Source organism: Sorex araneus, chromosome 3, assembly GCF_027595985.1.
Source record: "Sorex araneus isolate mSorAra2 chromosome 3, mSorAra2.pri, whole genome shotgun sequence".
Classification (NCBI taxonomy): Eukaryota; Metazoa; Chordata; class Mammalia; order Eulipotyphla; family Soricidae; genus Sorex; species Sorex araneus.
This window is the reverse complement of record NC_073304.1, coordinates 200,546,628-200,566,227: the sequence shown is the minus strand read 5'-3', so window position 1 is coordinate 200,566,227 and position 19,600 is coordinate 200,546,628. Positions and strand designations below refer to the sequence as shown.

General features: G+C 50.0%; 1 protein-coding gene across 1 annotated transcript in view; it reads right to left on the bottom strand.

Annotated features, from left to right (window-relative positions):
• Nucleotides 1-141: 141 nt before the first annotated feature.
• Nucleotides 142-19,600, bottom strand: part of UNC45B (unc-45 myosin chaperone B) — a 30,323-nt gene continuing 10,864 nt past the window's right edge. Inside the window, exons 9-20 of the mRNA XM_004608583.2 lie at nt 19,056-19,227; nt 16,625-16,925; nt 15,035-15,129; nt 14,766-14,907; nt 13,826-13,966; nt 11,744-11,871; nt 10,284-10,350; nt 9,029-9,142; nt 8,607-8,722; nt 7,104-7,221; nt 4,361-4,516; nt 142-1,253 (exon numbers count right to left, since the gene is read on the bottom strand). Coding sequence (XP_004608640.2) covers nt 993-1,253; nt 4,361-4,516; nt 7,104-7,221; nt 8,607-8,722; nt 9,029-9,142; nt 10,284-10,350; nt 11,744-11,871; nt 13,826-13,966; nt 14,766-14,907; nt 15,035-15,129; nt 16,625-16,925; nt 19,056-19,227 — 1,811 coding nt within the window. The 3' untranslated portion in view covers nt 142-992. The remainder of the gene's footprint in view (nt 1,254-4,360; nt 4,517-7,103; nt 7,222-8,606; nt 8,723-9,028; nt 9,143-10,283; nt 10,351-11,743; nt 11,872-13,825; nt 13,967-14,765; nt 14,908-15,034; nt 15,130-16,624; nt 16,926-19,055; nt 19,228-19,600) is intronic.

Sequence of the window (19,600 nt, the reverse complement as noted above, 5' to 3'; positions counted from 1 at the left end):
GATTTTCCACTGCATGGATAAACTGGAGGGCATGTATTATGCTGAATGAAATCAGTCAGAAGGAAAAGATTGATATGGAATTATCTCTCTCATATGTGGGATACAAAGGAGCATAATAAGAGAATAATAAATGGCCCAAAGCAACAGATTCTATGAGCTAATGTACAGAACTTAGTTTACCATGATGGGGGGACGGTGGGGAACATGAAGAGGGGAAGGGGGCTAAGAAGGGTCCTTGAGACAATGGTAGAAGGAAACAAACACTGGTGGAGGATGTGGTGTTGAAATACATGCATGAAATCCTACCTCTGACAGTATTGCAAATCACAGTGAGTAAAACAAAACATTTTAAATGTTAACTGACTTAGACTTATTTCTATTTATTATGTCTGCTTTGAAGACTTTCCCATACAAATTGAAAAATCTTGTCTCAACTGTTGGCCATATACTGTACTTCCATTACAACTGAGCAATGGAAATCAGCATGGTGTTAAGACAGGATATGGCAGCTGAAGCATCAAAGGAGGTAGCCTTATTCAGACAGTCTGGGAGAGAGTGTTTGAAAACCAGTACATACCAGCATTCATAATGCACAGCATTAATCTCTATATTCACACACCAACCTGATCCTTCCTTAACATACAATCCATTTTTCAAATTATAAAGAATGCCAGTCGGTTATCCTAGCCTTTTGGAATGGATACAGAAAGAATTCATCCCAACTTGTCTTCCAAATCCCAGTTGAAAATTATTCTAAGAATCTTTGGAACATGACAGGTGTAAGGAAAAAAGGGACTAAGAACGCCAATTAAATAACCAAACTTTCAAAGGGTAAAGAGGAAGACTGGCGATTCAGGGAAAAAATCATCTTCCTTTCATATCTTCCTTTTACTTCATTGTCACTGCTCTGATTCTTAGCTGATCTGATACCCAAGAGTTCCAAGTTCGGATCTTAGCACAGTAAGGACCCACCCCTGCCCCCACACAGATGCCTAAGACACAGGCTTGATGAAGCCATAATCCATGCACTTGATGAGACATTCCCGTGCCGTCTGAACCACCGCTGCCCTCTTCTCATCAGGCTCCTGCTTGCCCACCACAGTCAGGATCTCCAGCAGCTCACTCTCCACCAGTTTCTTGGCCAACTCAGCATCAGCTGCCAGCAGGTTGTAGGCAATGACGAGACCCCGGTGTTGGACTGACAGTCGGTCATGCAAGCAAAGCCGCTGTAGAATCTCCAACCACTGGGTAGTCTGGAGAAAGGAGAAGGAAACGAAATTTTAGAGCAATCAGTGGGGTAAGAAGGGAAGAAACTTCGGCTTTGAAAAGGCCAAAAGAAGGCATGGGTCAAGCCTCGATTTTGGGCTCTCAATAGGCTAGCACATCTGCTTATCTGTATATGGGAACTAACCTGTGTCCCCTTGAGCCCTTGCTAGAACCAAGACAGGAATTAGAGAACTAGAAAGAACTTGGAATGTTTCTATCTCTCACTTTATGAGAGGAGGGACTGAGGTCCAGGCAGGGTGGATAACTGAGTTATGGCTACATATTTGGGAAAAAAAGAGGATAAGTATCCTCCCATTTCTATCTTGAGAAACAAAGGAACAGACCACTACTGCATGTTTCGGTGCAGGGGTCACTAGCATGTTTAGAAAAGAGGGTTCTAACCGTGGGCAAATGAGCAATGCCTGTTTCTGTCAACCCAAGTAGCCTATGACACCCGAGTCTCAGACACGTGCTCCACCAGCTCTCACTTCAATGAGAATAAACGTTGGGTTCTAAAGTGTGTCTTCTCCACCAACACCCTCTTCCTTTATCACAAATGAAGCAGCCCAAACACTGTGTACAGGCATAATGGAGATCTTGTCAGCTCTAACCACCCCAGAGACAGGCGAGGCTAACCAGAACCAGGAGACTAGGACACTCTTAGAAAAGCCCAGAGACCCGCCTTGGCAGCAGAGTGCATAGTGATTATGGTTCTGGAGGTGGAGTCTAGCGCCCAGATTATGTACCAAGAGAATGACTTTCATAAACTGCTCTGAAAGTCTTAGGACAGGGAAAGAAAAGGGAAGTTCAGCTTTCTGAGGCCAAAGAGATATTACAGCAGGTAGGGCACTTGTCTTGCACATGGCTAACCCAAGTTTGATCCCTGGCATCCCATACCGTCTCCCAAGCAGGAATGATCTCTGAGTGCAGAGCCAAGAGTAAGCCCTGAGCACTGCTAGGTGTAGCCTCAAAACAAACAAACAAAAAAATCAACTTCTTGGGGAAGGGTTCAGGAAGAGACTGTGAGTTCATGGGTCACTGATAATTGCTGCAGTACCCAGCATTGCCAGGGAGGAATCCCTGGAGTCTTAGGGAAGGGATAATATCCTATTGCCATAGAATCTGGGGGCAGAAAAAACTAGCACGTGGCCTCCCAGGTGTATCCTAGTCTATGTGAGGCTATAGAGAGGTTCAGGATTCAATATGGACCTGCAAATCTGGTTCTGGGGAGCTTTACAGAGTCCTCACAATACAATGTGCAGAGAGGAATTCAGCCAAGATTTCAGAGCTCCTTGGGAAAGGGGAAGAGGCCAGGACTGAGTCTGCAATCCTGAATTTCCCAACTACTATGTGAGTCCTTCCCAACTACTATGTGAGAAATTGGCCTGAGTCAGTTATTTTTCTGCACTCAGTCTCCTCATCTGTAAAATAGGGATAATAATAACCACCTGCCTCCACAAGGCTGCTGGGACAGGGAGTGGCTTCATGGATGTAAACATTCATGAATAGTGCAGGCCTACAGCAGAGTCAGTGAAGAATCACAGTGAGCCAGAAACACCCACTCCCCACATACCCAATCAAAGTAACTGGGAAAGGTTTCATTTTTGTTTTTCTTTGGTTTGGAAGCCACATCAGACTGTGCTCAGGAATCACTCCTAGTGGTGCTCGGGGTCTATAGCTGGGCCAGGGATGGGAACCTGGGTCAGCCACATGCAAGGCAAGAACCTTACTTTCCACATGCATGGCAAGGACCTTACTTTCAGTATTATCTCTCTGGGAAAGTTTTAACAAGTTTCTCCCTGCCCGATGGTAACTCTTACAGACTTTACAGTTTGGGGAAACTTGCCCTAGAGAAAGTGCTGAACCCCAAGACCAAAGTAGGCTAAATTACATACAGCAGGTAAGTTCCTACAAGGTAAGAACCAGCAGATTTTCCAGGAGCCAGGGCAACTATGCAAACACACACACACACACACACACACACACACACACACGCACACACATTCATGCATGCACATATACACTCACACACACAGCCTAGGAGAAACGGAAAATATAAAGTCATAAAATCTGCTAGTACATGGATGGACATGGAGAGTATGAAGTTGAGTGAAGTGAGTCAGAGGAAGAGGACAGACATAGAACTTCCAAACTCTTTTGCGGGATATAAAGAAACAGAATAGGAGAATAATGCCCCAAAACAATAGAAATGAAGAGAGGAGGACTGGTCCTTAGTAGAAAGCTTGCCAAAATAGAGGGAAATACCACTATGACAATGATAGTGGAAAGTTTCACTCTGGACAAGAACTGGGTGCTGAAAGGAGGTAAAGTGATATGCATGGTATCCCTTCAATGACAGTTTTATAAACCACAGTGCCTTAAAGGAAAAAATTAAAAAGTGTCTGCCATAGACGCAGGCTGGGAAGCAGATGGGAAACCGGACTCATTGGTGGAGGGAAATAGATACTGGTGAGGGGAAGGGTGCCCAGACATTATAGGACTGAAACTCAATCATGAACAAACTTCGTAACTTTGTATCTTGCAGTGGTTCAATAAATTTTTTAAAAAATACTAATAATAAGAGAACTTGTCTTTAAATACTTGTGGCTATTTGAACTCAGACATATATGTTTTATTAACCTCCAGTGAAAATGCCTATAGTCTATATTCAGTTGGGTGAAACAGGAAATACCTGTTGGCATTGCATGTTTGGGTCTGTGTAAACATCACTCCCCTGTCACCTGCTATGGAGCCCACAGCCCCACCTAAAGGCCGGGCATCATGCCATTAAGGGGAGTTGTGCCCAAACATACCGATGCTTTTCTTGGGGAGCTTGGGACTTCCACAGCCCTGATAGCGCCATTGTCATTATTGCTCTTAGTCTGGGGTCCTGAGTTCTAAGCACCACCAAAGGCAATGGATGGAACTACAGTGAGAGGGACTTTGCCACTTGGACATCTAATTAATGGACATAAGGGGTGAAATGGGAGAAAATGGGCCATAAGAGACTGGGAGGGGCAGAGAGGGATCTCCCCGGGCTGACCTCCTCGAGGGACTCTTCCTGGCCAGTGAGATTCCTGGGGCCCACACTCACCACTTGGGTCATCTTGAGGCACAGCTTCTTGTGTGCTGCCGTCAGCATGGCCAGGGCCCCGGCCGCCGCGTTCTGCACTTTGTCATCGTCCTCCCCACACAGCAGCACTACCAGCTTCAGTCGGTCATTCCCGTCAGCCAGGAACCTCTCCTGCACCTAGAACAGGCAGGCCCAGCTCTGTGAAAAACGCCCCGTTTGCTTAACTTGCCACAACAGCTTAGGAAATTCTCAGGCAAGGCATGGTGAGATACAACAACTTTCACACATTTTCTTCTATGGAAATATTTTTTAATCATTCTGTTAACCACTTAGTGGCAACAAGCAATATAAAATAAATTATTGTGAACCTGCTACCGGGACAGGTTTGAAGGATGGTTGGGAAAATGAAGATAAATGGTGGAGGGAAAATGACTGGTAATGGAAAGGATTGGTGTTGGAATATCATCATGTAACAAATCATCATGAACAACTTTGGAAACCTTGGTGATTAAATAAAGTGAAAGTGGGGAGATTAAAAAAAAAAAGATTGAGTTCTTAGAAAGAAGTTTTTTGTATAGGGGGCTGGAGTGATGTAGCACAACGGGTAGGGCATCTGCCTTGCATGTGGCCGACCCGGGTTCAATTCCCAGCATCTCATATGTGGGAACCCGAGCACCACCAGGAGTAATTCCTGAGTGCAGAGCCAGGAGTAATCTCTGTGCATTGCCGGATGTAACCCAAAAATTAAAAAAAAGTTCTTTATATAGTAAATTAGTCAGTTCTTTCCCATCTCCTCTTAATTTTTGTAGGGGAGGGGGGTAAATGCCTCATGTGTCCTATAGAATAGAGAAAGATACATTCCAAGTCAACAATCTCTGACTCTCAAGACCAGAGAGATAGTACAGCAGGCAGCGAGCTTGTCTTATACGTGGCTGACCCAGACTTGATTCCCAGCACCACATATGGTTCCCAGGCCCTGCCAGGAGTAGGATTCCTGAGTTCAGAGCCAAGAGTAAGCGTTGAGCACTGTAAGGTATGCGCCCCAAACAACAACAACAAAAACCTCGGATCCAGAGTCCCTCAGAGCTTTCCCTTGAGCCACTCTTGTCACACTACCTTCTCCAACTCTCTCCTGATTAGCTGCACAAAGGAACTACAGATCCTCAAACCAAACGGTCCCAGAGAAAGGGGGCTCCAGCGGCTCTGCCTGCACTCAGCAACCCACCTCACAGGAGCGAGGCAAGCACAGAGAGGGAGAAATACCTGAAGAATCACAGCTTCTGGGCACCTCCCTTCCCGAGACGTTAGCCACTTCTGTGGGCCAAGTTCCTCCTCTGACAGTGAAAAGATTAAAACCTCAAGTTTGTTTTTTCTTCTTTGGAGATTGCACCATACCCGATCATGCTAGGGGGCTGTTCCTGACTCTGTGCTTGGGTGTTTGCTGTTGGTGATGTCCAGGGGAGCATGTGCTATCAGGTGTGGAACCCATGCAAGGCATGAATTCCAGCCCTTTGAGCCATCTCCCTGACCCCTAGGGTTAAGCATTGAGAAAACAGCACATCTCACACCAGGTCCTGTTTCTGGGTCCAGGGAGGGCCCAGAGCTCCAGTGAGGCCACAGCTGTGGGTTCAGCATTTCTCTGGTGAGGAAAAAGATGCTCCTCCTCCTCATACAGCTACAGTTTATCCCACTGGGAACATGGGGCCACTGATCAGTTCTGCAGCGTTTTATTTATCCAAGTTTTTATTTTAAATTTTGCATTACTCTGGAAGAGCGCAGTTAGAGTGCATGGCGGTTTCTCTGGAACTGTGGTGGTTCATTTGCACTTAAAACAGTCTAAAAGGGGCCGGAGCGATAGCACAGCGGGTAGGGCGTTTGCCTTGCACGCGGCCGACCTGGGTTCGATCCCCGGCATCCCATATGGTCCCCCAAGCACTGCCAGGAGCAATTCCTGAGTGCAAAGCCAGGAGTAACCCCTGAGCATCGCTGGGTGTGACCCAAAAAGCAAAAAAAAAAAAAAAAAAAAAAAAAAAAAAAAACAGTCTAAAAGTGTTTGTAATTATGCTTGCCTTTTAAACACTTAAGTAAATGTTTAAATAAATGGAATTTTAATAAACACAGATAGTCTTCCATACTTTCTGGTTTGTTTTTTTTTTCTTTTTGGGTCATACCCAGCGATGCTCAGGAGTTACTCCTGGCTCTGCACTCAGGAATCACTCCTGGTGGTGCTCAGGGTCCATATGGGATGCCGGAATCAAACCCAGATCAGCCGCATGCAAGGCAAATGCCCTACCCGCTGTGCTATCACTCCAGCCCTGGTTTCTTGCTTTTTAATTAGGGGGCTATCCCTGGCTGTGCTACTTCTAGCATGAAGCGTGGGGGACTGAACGGTGCTGGGGACTGACCCAGCCTCCCGCCTGTAAAGCATGTGCTACAGCCCTTTGAGCTCTCTCGAACCCCTGTGTGACTTCTCTGATTCTACGAAACCCTGGTTTCATGTGCTGTTGTACTGTGAGATGATTTAGCCCTAACCGAGTGCAAGCTTTGGCGCAAAGCTTGGGGATGATAATTTGTGCGCTTCCCTTTATCCTCGAGGGCTCCTTTGTCCCCTCACTCCTCCAAGCATCCTTACAGGGAGGGAAACTGCAACCCAGGAAAAATGGGTTGGGCTCCTGGGTTCTCTGGCAAAATAGGACCTTCATGCACTGAGACAGCCCACAATCGCACCCCGGCCGGGACGGCGCCGGCCCTCCTAGCCCCTCACCTCCTTGTTCACCACCATGTTGCACATGCACTCCGTGGCCGCCTGCCGCAGCTGGTCGTGGTTCTCAAACATGTAGTTCTCGATGTCCGGCATGGCCTTCTCCTTAAAGATCTTCTGCCTGGGGTGGGAGCATGGAGGAAGAGAAACCCCTGAGTGCTCTGAAGAGAGTCTTTGGGAGCTGGGGCAAGCTATGGGCCAATCCCTATCTGAGTAGTGTCCCTTCATCATTCCCAGCCAGCTTGGTCGCTGTGGCGTTGCCATCCCAGATCTAATAAGGGCACTGATGGGCATAAAGTGAATGGCACAGAGAGCATCCGGGTCAGAGCAACAGACTCTGGGAAGAATGTGTCAGGCAGCAAGAGATGCTTATGTCATATCGTGAGAGGAGATAGTCTCTGTCTCTGCTTCTTTCTTTAATTGGGGCCGCCCGCCAGTGGATCAGTGCTCAGGCAGTACCTGTGCTCCTAAGCCACCTGAGACACAGAAGTACTTGGGAGCTCCCTGGTGAGAGAGACAGAACTCAGGATGTCATAGATGCCAGGCATGTGTCCACCACTTTGCCTCTCTTGTCTTTGTATTTCTCCTATGATGTGGCTATGATGTCAAGACATATGAAGTCTGATGTTCTCTTGTAATAGGGAGGAAGGGAAAGCCCCAACCAGGAATCAAGATAAGACAGACAAGAGAGGCAGAGAGAACCATACCCTAGAACAACTTTGTAACCCCTGAACTAAGTCACACTTGGGTCTTTTCCCAGGCTTTGAGTCACGATTGCTGCCAAACCTTTCTTACAGCCTCAGCTGGTCCGTTAAGTCAACAAATACAGGAGAGGCAGAGAGAACCATGCCCTGGGATGACCTTGTAAAGCCTGCACCAAGCCACCCTTAAGTCAATATACCCAGGCTCTGAGTCAAGATTGCTGTCAAGCACTAAAGGGTAGGGCTGGTGCCAGAGAATGAGACAAGCATACAGGGACTGTCCAAGCTTTAGGGTCACCTGAGAAGCCTGCTATCACTTCAGCCCCTCAAAGAAATTTTTAAAAGTTTTAATCCACGGGCTGTAGTGATAGCACAGTGGGTAGGGCATTTGCCTTGCACGCAGCCGACCCGGGTTTGATTCCCAGCATCCCATATGGTCCCCCGAGCACCAGCAGGAGTAGTTCCTGAGTGCAGTAGAGCCAGGAGTAACCCTTGAGCATCGCCAGGTGTGACCCAAAAAGAAAAACAAAAAAGTTTTAATCCACAAAATGTTTATGTTGAAACCAGTTGGAACTGAAGTTTTTGGCCAACCAAAGCCTGTTGCCAGGTGAAGAGAGTCGGCGCCCCGCCCTGGCTGTCCCACTGCAGGACTGGCCGCCCCTGGCACTTTGCCTTCCCTCTGGCTTTCCCAAGCACTCCCAGAGCCCTGTCATTTCCACCCCTGCCCTCGAGGGGCGCCATCTTGCCGCACAATGCATGTGGCCGTCACCCAGACACTGCCCGCCCACAGTTCCCTGCCCCTCACCGGAGCTTCTCGCTGCGCCCTGATAGGTTGGTGAGGCTCAGGAGCGCCTCATAATTCTGGAGCCCATCCCGCTGCGTGTCCAGGAGACTCACGAGGGGCCTCACCACCTCGTATACCTGGGGCGGGGAGCAAAAGACTGGGTCAGGCGAAGACCAGAAGCACCCAGGCCCAACCCTGTGAGGTGCCCTGCTTCCAACCCCAGTGGCAGGTCCCATCTTAACAGGGACCCTGAGTGAGAGAGTCACCCCCTTTAAGGACGAGCTTTCTGGTTTCTCAGAGGCCAGTTTGTCTGTCTGAAACCAGCGTAAGCCAGGAATCCAGGTGCCCTCAACATTGCCAGGTGGGCCCAGGAAGGGGGGCAAGGTCATTGGGAGCAGAACAGACACCCTCGGTGGGCCAATCAGCCCTCCCCAGACACCCACCCGCTCCCCTGGAAAGGCGATGTCAGGATTGGACACGGCGGCAATCTTGGCGAGGGCATGGGCTGCCTTCACCTTGCCCACATCAGTGCCCTCCAGGGCCAGTGGGATGAGGGCCTGCAAGAGAGGACAGTTACTTCCCTCACAGACATCAAGTGCACCCACCCACTCCACTGTCTTCATTCCATTAGGGTTCTGGGGGACACACACATTTATCCCAAGCTCACTACCACCAGTCCCCAGAGCACAGGGACGCCCTCCGCTCCCCGCCCCAGCACCCTCCACCCCCAGTACATTCATTCCACCTGAGCAACAGAAACAGACCGATGCTCTGATGTTTCATAGGACAGAACTATCTCAACAGCAGCCATGCACTGACACACGGGACGGGCTAGTATTTTCTCTCATCCCGTGACATTCTGCAAAGTGCACTGTCATTTGGTCCCACTTTACAGAGGAGGGAACAGTGACTGGGGGAAAGCAAAGAGATTTGCCCAGGTGACACAACTAAGCAGAGGAAGAGCAAGGACACAGCTACAAACGTACAACAAAACCCAAGGTTTCTCTGGGGGGGATGGGGGAGTGTCTTTCTTCTCATAGCAATAGAAAGTGGAAAAATTAGGGTGTCACCATTCATGCTCATCACATGTTGGAGAATCCAGAAGAGATTGGGGCTAAGAGTCCAAACAGCACAAATTCCAGGAGGTTGGGGAGAGGGCGTAGGCGGGGGTGTAATATTTGGGGGCCAGACAGTACCCATGCACATGTGCATACACATGCATATCCACACACATCTACATCCATACACCCACATTTACATACATACATCTACATACACCCAAACTATGCACACTTAGACTCAAGCACATATTCATACACACACCTACACACATGGGGTTGGAACAATAGTACAATGGGTAGGGCACTTGCCTTGCACACAGCCCAACCATATTCAATCCCTGACACCCTATATGGTCCCCCAAACACTGCCGGGAGTGGTCCCTAAGTGCAGAACCAGCAGTCATTCCTGAGTACAGACAGGTATAGACCCCCCCAACAAACACCCACATACATACACATACCCATAAACACCCAAACATATGCTCACAGATATATTCATACACACACATACAATACTCATAGATACACATGCAAAGATATACACACACATCCTCACACTCATACAGATACACACACCATGAATCCCCACCCCCCTAGAGCACCTCCTAGGGAGGCAAGAACCTTGCCCTTCGATTACCTTGCCACCTCCTTGAGCCACAATGGTGCCGCGGTCTTTGGGATTGTCACACAGGGCCAAGAATACCCTGCAGGAAAAAGCACAGTAGAAATGACAACTGCACCTGTATGTTCATTGCAGCACTATTCACAGTAGCCAGAATCTGGAAACAACCTGAGTGCCCAAGAACAGATGACTGACTGGGTAAAGAAACTTTGGGGGAAAAAAAGAAAGAAAGAAACTTTGGTACATCTACACAATGGAATACTATGCAGCTGTTAGAAAAGATGAAGTCATGAAATTTGCTCATAAGTGGATGATGGTCATAGAAAGTATCATGCTAGTGAAATGAGTCAGAAAGAAAGGGACAGACATAGAATGACTGCATTCATTTGTGGAATATAAAATAACATAACATATGAGACTGACAGCCAAGAACAGTAGACACAAGGGACAGGAATATTGCTCCATAGTTGGAAGCCTGCCTCATTAGCTCGGGAAGAAGGCATCTGGAATAGAGAAAGGGATCACTGAGCCAATGATGGTTGGAGGGATCTCTCGGAATGGGAGATGTGTGCTGAAAGTAGATAAAGGACCAACATGATTGCCTCTCAGTATCTATATTGCAAACCATAATTCCCAAAAGTAGAGAGAGTGGGGGAAATTGTCTGCCATAGAGACAGGGGGGTTAAGGAGGGGGAGAGATTGGTGGTGGAGACATTGGTGGTGGAGAATGTGCACCAGTGGAGGAATGGGTGTTTGATCATTGTATGACTGAAACTCAAACATGAAAGCTTTGTAAGTGTATTTCACAGTGACTCAATAAAAAAATTTTAAAAATAAAGAATACCCTGCAGGGCCAGGATAAGGGACACTCAGTGCACCAGCTCACCCTTCCCAGGCAGCATTGGGCCACCCTGGCCCAGAAAACCCCAGGGAAAGTGCTCTATAGGGCAGCACCCAGGCCTCCCGCCCAGTCCTTTCCCTTGCACTGCCACCCCCACCCACACCTCAAGTGTCTGCTCCCCAGACACCAGATACGTCCAGAAGACCCCGAATGCCTTGAACCTCCCCATCCTCTGTGACTTTGCAGATGCTGTGCCCGGGCCCAGAACCCTTCCCTCACCTGCACTGGAGGCTCCTCTTCCCCACTGAACCACCACACCCTCCGGGGCCCACCCCCTAACTTCCAGTCCGGCTGGCTGGGGACCACAGTCGTGCTCCCCACAACCCCTCTGTGTCTCTGCATCAGAACTGGGTTACCCCATCAGGCAGCTGACCCTACCCCACAGGATGGGAGCCAGGCCCCCAGGGTGAAGGCAGCTCTCCTCTCCCCTGGGAACACTTTTCAGTGTTGATGATCCCCTCTGGGGTCCTCTACACACACACACACACACACACACACACACACACACACGGCTCACTCATTCTGCATTTACTGCCCAGCTTCTCCCACCTCCGTCCCCCAACCGCAGCCACACCTGGCCAGCAACTCTTTGGTCTGGTCCGTGAGGATGGCACTGTCCGCCTTCACCATGCAGGCCAGCGCGGAGATGACACCAGCCTTCAGGAGCCGCTTCACGCGCATGTCTATGAAGTCCTTCTTGTCCTGAGGAGTACAAGGGGGTCACAGGGACAGGCCAGGATGCTTTCCAGTAGCAGAGCTAGATGGTTCTGGGTTCTCATGGGTTCTCATGGGAGGGTGAAGAACAGCCCCCAAAACAGCCACCTCCTAATCCCTAACCTGGCAAGAGGGACCTGGCAGCTATGAGTAAGTCGAGGATCTTCAAGGAGGTGGCCTCTGGGTTATCCAGATAGACCCAATATAATAGCAAGGGCCTTAAAAAGAAGGGGCATGCAGGAATCAGAATGAGAGTATAGTAAGGAACGATAGTTCAGTGGGTAGCGCATTTGCCTTATACAGATATGACTGGGGTTAGATCCCCAGCATCCCATATGGTCCCCTGAGCACCGCCAGGAGTAATTCCTGAGTGCAGAGCCAGGAGTAACCCTTGAGCATCACTGGGTGTGGGCCAAGAACAAACAAACAAGTTTAAAAGGAAGGGGACGGAAAGATCAAAGTAGTAGAAGAATCTAGAAGCAAGCAAGTGGTCAGAGTGGTTCAAGATGAGGATCCAAGAGGCAGCAGGGAGCGGGGGGGGGGGGGAGGCTGAAAAACATTAGGAAACAGAAAATTGCCTGTGCAGAGAAAGGGAAGGTCTGGGAACTTGTGTGGTTTGGCCCTGGGCCATGACAAGACACACACGTAGGCTTCATATCTGCTGCCCACAGCCTGTCTGCCTCTATGGGATGCCCACAAAGGATGTTATTCACATCCAGTGGCCCTTTGTAGAAACAGGATCCCTCACCCCTGCCTCAGAGCCTTAAAAGAACCATCCTTCTGATCCCAGGATACAACCCAGGGAAGTCGGGGCTTCAAGAAGCAGAAGATAAGAAATGGACATTGCGGAGCGATAGCACAACGGGTAGGGCATTTGTCTTGCACACGGCCAACCTAGGTTCAATTCCCAGCATCCCATATGGTCTCCTGAGCACTGCCAGGAATAATTCCTGAGTGTAGAGCCAGGAGTAACCCCTGTGCATCGCTGGGTGCAACCCAAAAAGTAATTTTAAAAAATGGACATTGCTTTAGACTCTTTGGTTGGTGAAAGAGGGATGCAAAAAGGCTCGAGAATGACTTAGCAAGGTGAGAAACATCTTTTCCAAAGTTGGGTTCAAAACGCAAACCACCTTCTAAGGTATAAATATGAAAAAGAGAAACATGCACAGAAAAATTGAGGGTCTAGTAGGTGACATAATACACCAGAATGCTGGCAGCAGGTGGGGAGGGTGACACAACTGTGATTCTTTTCTTTTCTCTGCTGTCCACTTTGTATTTGTCTTTGCAATGTGGCTAAATTATTTTGATGACTAGACAAATCTAAATTGCATTACTAGTTGAAAATAGGATGTATGTATCTATAGATAAGTCACACAGAATGTAAACTGGGGTGTGCAGGAATCACCAAGGGGCCCCCCAGGAATCTGCCGTCTGGGCTGATGCTCAGTACTCACGCTAAGCTGAGGCTTCTTTTGTCCGCGCATCTTTTTTCTTTTCATAGCCATCATTAGAACGCCATTACTATTTTTGTGCTCAATTTTGTGAAAATACTTCTCTCTCTGTCTCTGTCTCTCTCTGTCTCTGTCTCACTCTCTTCCACTCCCCCCATTCTTTGTCACTCCTCTCATTATTCTATTTAATACCATGTTCCAGAATACAGATATTCCAGAAAATCAAATATTGCAACTGTTTCATACATGAAAGACAATTGTATGGTGTCCAGAATAAATGCAACACAAGTTGCAAAATGTTTCTTGTGACTCCGTTTTTGCTTGTCCACCTCCACAGAAAATTCTAATGGAAACTAGACTTCAGCACCACCTGGTGGCAGAAATGCCGTTTCCTGCCTTTAGCTTATCCCGCTAGTACCAAATCCTCCCTCAAACCTCAAACTCTTCTGTTCCACCTCCCTGGAGGCCTGGGCGCGCAGACTCCTCCCCACCTTGGGGTGCTCCTCGGGCACGTGCTGCTTGGAGAACTTGGCGAGCTGCACCAGCTCGGGGATGACCTCCTTGACATCGTAGCTGTTGGTGCAGTTCACCAGAGTGGTGGCCACTGAGTACAGGATGGTCTTGTCCGTGGTCTGGGTCACATGGGGAAGGAAGGAAGGGACGAGAAAGCAGACCGGAAGCTTTAGAACAAGATTCTCCTTTCGGGCTGAGAGAGCAAGAGCTCAAGGGGCTGGAACACCTGCTTTGTACGCAGGAGGCCTGGATTGAACACCCTGGCACCACATGGCTTTCTGAGCACCACTGGGAGTGGCCCCAAAACCAAAACAGGAAATAAAATAAAGTAAACAGCCACCAAAATGGCTTCTAAAATGGCTGCTGGGTCTGGTTGGCCAGTCGTATGGGACAAACGTGGGCAGTGAGGCTCAGCTGGGAGGACAAGAGACTCTCGCTCTTTATAGCAGGAGTGTGACCCTTGCTTTATATCTCTGCAAAAGTCCCACCTTACCCTTCTCCCCTCATTCCGGGGTGAGGCAAGTTGGGTACTGTCCAGTTGGGGCTCTGGGCCAAAGAAGAAGCCCCTCCCACACTTCCTTCAGTGACCCAGAAGGAAGCAGCAGAGAAAAGGAAGCAGGAGGGGCTGAGAAGGAGAGGGGCCCGGAAGTGGGAGGCCCTGCCTGGGGGTCCTTAGAGACTCACTTCCTGTGGCCCTCAGGAGAGAATCAGCGCCCTCCTGATCACCCTCCTCTGCCTGGAAGCTGAGAACTGGGCGCCCGATGGAAGATAAAGGGCAAAGACCCTTACATGGGAGCAGTAAGTGGAGGCAGCCAGGCCAGGTCCAATCTCCCAGGCTCTGTGGGAGACCCTTCCTCCCACCCACCCCCCACCCACCCCCAGGGTTTTGCTGAGGCCTGAAGTCAAGGCCGCATGTACCTTGGCCAGCTCAAACATGGCCTGCAGGGCGGGGATGTCCTGGACGAAGTCGTCCTTCACGTCTGCGTCCAGCGTGAGGTAGGCCAGGCCCTCCACGGCCCAGCGCCGGGTCCGCGTGTCGATGGAGGCATTGCACAGCCACCTGGAAGAGGGGAGGGCTGAGGCCATGCCGAGTGGGGTCAGGAGAGCCCCGCCACCCTGGGGGAGTGGACAGCGGATGGGGGAGGTGCTCTGCCCCCCCTTCCCGAGAGGATGCTGGACCCCCTTACTTGCGACACTGTTTGGCCAGCTTCTCTGTGGAGCCTTCGGCAAACTGTCTGAGGGCATAATCCGTGCCGCCCGCGGAGCCCAGCTTACAGAGACCCTGTGGAGGGGAGACACTGGCAGGATCAGAGGCACCAACGGCCTCTGTGGCTCGAACAGCTTCCCAAAGCTAGGGCCCTGCTTGCACAGATGCCAGTGTCATACGACACAGCTCATCTGGGGTCGAGAGGCCTCGACCTCTCGCAATGTCCACAAAGCGTTTGACCCTGCCCTTTCCCTCCACCCTCTGACCCCCCCCAAAAGCTTTACGTCTCTGTGCTATTCTTAGGGTGCAGGGCCTGCCAAGTGCTATTCTCAGCCAACCAGACCAGCAGATCCATGCAAGAGTCCCAGGATGCAGCACAGTGAGGACCCTGCAGGGTGGGGGGGGCAGTCCAGGCATCCCAGTGTTGCTCAGGGGCCCCTTGGGTTACATCCTGTGGTGCTCAGGGGACCACATCGTACCAGGGAATGAACTGACAAAGGCAGAGTGCAAGGTGATTGCCTTGACCCCTAAAACTGTCTCTCTAAACCCTAAAATGAGGGCTTTTAGAAATTAATATAAACAAAACTCATCTCAAAGTCTCGAATCCTCAATTAATTGTCACTGTCATCCCATTGCTCATCAATTTGTTCGAGCGGGCACCAGTAATGTCTCTCATTGAGAGACTTGTTGTTACTGTTTTTGGCATATCCAATACACACGGGTAGCTTGCCAGGCTCTGCCGCGCGGGCTCGATACTCTTGGTAGCTTGCTGGGCTCTCCGAGAGGGGCGGAGGAATCAAACTCGGGTAGGCTGCATGAAAGGCGAACGCCCAACCGCTGTGCTATCACTCCAGCCCCAATGAATTGTCAGTAAGAGGAAAAAAAAAACAATAAAAAAAATTGCAAGAAAAAAATGTGAAAGACAGACCAGGTTGAGAGCAGGAGCAAAAAGTACAGCGGGGAGGGCTATTGCCTTGCACACAGCAGACCTGGGTTTGATAATTGGCATCCCACATGGTCCCCCAACTACCGCCAGGAGCAATTCCTGAGTGCAGAGCCAGGAGTAACCCCTGAGCATCACTGGGTATGACCCCAAAACACTTTTTTAAAATGGCTAGGCTAGGGGCCGGAGTGATAGCACAGCAGGAAGGGCGTTTGCCTTGCACGTGGCCGAACCGGGTTCGATCCCCGGCATCCCGTATGGTCCCCCAAGCACTGCCAGGAGTAATTCCTGAGTGCAAAGCCAGGAGTAACCCCTGAGCATCGCTGGGTGTGACCCAAAAAGCAAAAAAAAAAAAAAAAAAAAGACTAGGCTGAACTGTGTCACATAGAACCTGATGAAGAAAATTAATGGACCCCTTTATTTCTTTTATCCAGAGTGTTCTCTGAAATGACTTTCCAAATGGAAGCGCACCACCGGAGGTGAAGGCCAGAGGCCTCCATTTTTATTCTGATGCTCTGCTCTTAGCCTCCTGTTATCACCCCACTTGGAGGGCCCCCCCAGCATCTGGTCTCCTGATTGCTCCCAAGACCTGGGGCCTGGCACGGTACCTAGGACCGAATGACTCACCACCAGTGTGCGGATCTTGATCTTCTCGTTCTTGGTGGTCTTGTAGATCTCTTTGAGCAGCCCCACGCCATTGGTGATGATGAAGGTGGCGCGGCTGAGCTTGGTGGAGGCGTGGATGAGGGCCTCCACGGCCACCAGCTGGTCCGCCTCCCGCTCGGAGCCACACAGCGCCACCATCATCTCCATCACCCCTTTCAGCCCCAGCAGCTGGTTGCCCAGGTCAAAGGGGCCCTGCAGGATTCCGGACACCGTCTGGATGGCGCTGACATTCCTGTCCATGTTCTGCGGGTCGAACGTGCCCCTAACACAGAAGGTGAGGGAGTCAGGGACACCGGCCCGGTGTGGGGCCAGGAAAAACAATGAGGAGGCTTGGAGTCCTGGACCCATCTGGAGTCCTGGACCGTCACTCATAGGTAGTGCTCCCTTGGGAGATTCACCTCTCTGTGCCTCAGCTCCTTAATCGGAGCCCACAGTGCCTACAGAGAGGAGGAATAAGCACATAGAGGTACCATAGAGGAATAAGCACATAGAATGGTGTCTCCTCAAAAGCACACTCTGGGATGGGGATTGGCACACTGGGGAGAGCTCTTAGAGCAACACCAGTTGGGCAGGGGAAGGAAGCAAGAAAGGGGAGAGGTGAGGGGGGCGGGTGAGAGCCTCCCTAGCCCCGCCAGCCAAAACCTCCACAACCCAACTGCTGCCACGCTCAAGGCCACTCCCCACGCGCTCTGGCCGAGCCTCACACATGAGTGAAGTCCTATGGAACCCAGGTAATGCGGAACTTTGTGACCTTGACTCTGGGCTCAACAGGACCAGGAGAGGAGATCCTCTGCCCGCTTTCCCCAGTCTCTGGTGACTCAGGGGTCACACCCATAAACCACATCCTGCCGGCACCAGATAATCTCATCATTGGCCACTGTCCAGATCACACGCTGCTTCTCCCGGAAGGGAGCATAACATCAGGCCCCCATAACCATGCCACCTGACTCCATGCCAGGCTGTTTCACACAGGGCACCCCAGAGGGGGGTGGGTGAGAGCCCTCCCCGCCCCAAGGGACCCAGCTCCAGCAACCAAAACCTCTACAACCCAACTGCCACCAAGCTCAAGGTCTCCCCACGCTCTCGGCTGAGCCTCACATGTAAGTAAACATACTCCTGGACTGTGCAGCCACTTTAGAGGCCGCATGACACATCATAAAACACTCCCTACCCATTCCCCATAATTACCACACCACATTTGGGGTTCAGATCATTGTCACTGTCACTGTCATCCCATTGCTCATCGATTTGTTCAAACGGGCACCAGTAACGTCTCTCATTGAGAGACTTATTGTTACTGTTTTTGGCATATCCAATATGCACAGGTAGCTTGCCAGGCTCTGCCATGTGGGCTTGATAGTAGGCAACAAATCATAGAGGGAAATATATATGTGCATATATACATATTTTCAGATATATATACCAAAGCTCACATCACCCAAACTTTAACAACATGTTAGTGATATCCTATAGAATGTCTTAATGGTTTCTGCCAAAATAGAACAATCTTCACACTGTTTCCTATATAAACACTTTTTTGTAAGCATGTTTAGCAGTTCTTCATAACAGACAATATGAAATACATTATTTTGGTTGCATTTTGGGACAGGGATTGGGGTTTGAGATGGAAACATCCCGAATTTGGTGGTGGAGAGGTGTAATGGTGGTGGGATTGGTGTTTGAATATTGAATGTAATTAAACATTCTGAACTAACTTATAAAATTTTAAAAATTTAAGAAAAAATTAATGTGGAGTTCATGCCCAATTCAATCAACTTAATCAATGGCTGAATAAATAGCAGTGCTCTTCCATTATATAAAAAACAATGGGGAGGGGCTGAAGTGATAGCACAGCGGGTAGGGCGTTTGTCTTGCATGCGGCCGACCCGGGTTCGAATCCCAGCATCCCATATGGTCCCTTGAGCACTGCCAGGGATAATTCCCGAGTGCATGAGCCAGGAATGACTCCTGTGCATTGCCAGATGTGACCCAAAAAGAAAAAAAACGGGGAGAGGATGGCTTGGGTCTGCAAGTGCGCCCCACAAAGCCTCAGCTGGGGAGTTTGAGGGCTGTCCAGGGTGACGCCCAGCCAAGACCACCCAGCCAGAGCGCTAACCCTGGTGAGGGCTAATCAGTGATTGCTGCTGTGGATGGGGTGTGGCTGAGGTGAGCTGTCCTATGCTGCCCATAACTAACACGGAATCTCAGGGCTGGCGAGATGGTACAGGGGTGAAGGCGCTTGCCTTATGCTCCATCAACCAGGCTCTGCTCCCCAGCACCCTGTAGGTCCCCCCAGAGTGCCACCAAGAGTGATCCCTGAGCACAGAGCCAGGAGGAAGCCCTGAGCACCACAGGGTATGGCCCCCAAACAAACATGAAACCCTTCTCTCACGTGATGTATTCCTCGCAGATCTTGCGGAAGTGATCGCGCTCGGGGTCACAGCGCAGGTCGTCGTAGAGCTTGTTGATGAGGATGGAGGCCAGCATCCGGGTGTTGTCCGTCAGCGGCAGGCAGGACGGCAGGTCTGGGACTTGCCCCACCACCTTCAGGATCTTCCTCAGGCCTGCAGGTGAGCAGAAGGTCCCTGCTAGGCTTTGTCCACCCCGGCTCAGCCACCAGCCTCAGTGCCAGCTGCTCCCGGCTGGCCCCTAGACAGCGGGGCAACATTCCCAGCATCAAGGGCCCGAGACCAGGCTGAGTCTATAATCTGGTACAGACAGGAAAGGTTTGTCATGTCATACCCAGATTTCATATTTGCAGACAGGAGCAGAATCCAGGGGAACAGAGTTGAAGGGTGGAACACGAAAATAATTTGGCAAACGCTCAGCACTTACACATGTACTCTGCTGAGGTCTGTGTAAATCAAACAAAGAGAATAAATTTCACCCTGGTCAAAGCTCATTTGAACCTTTTAGGACAAGATCTATATCGCATAA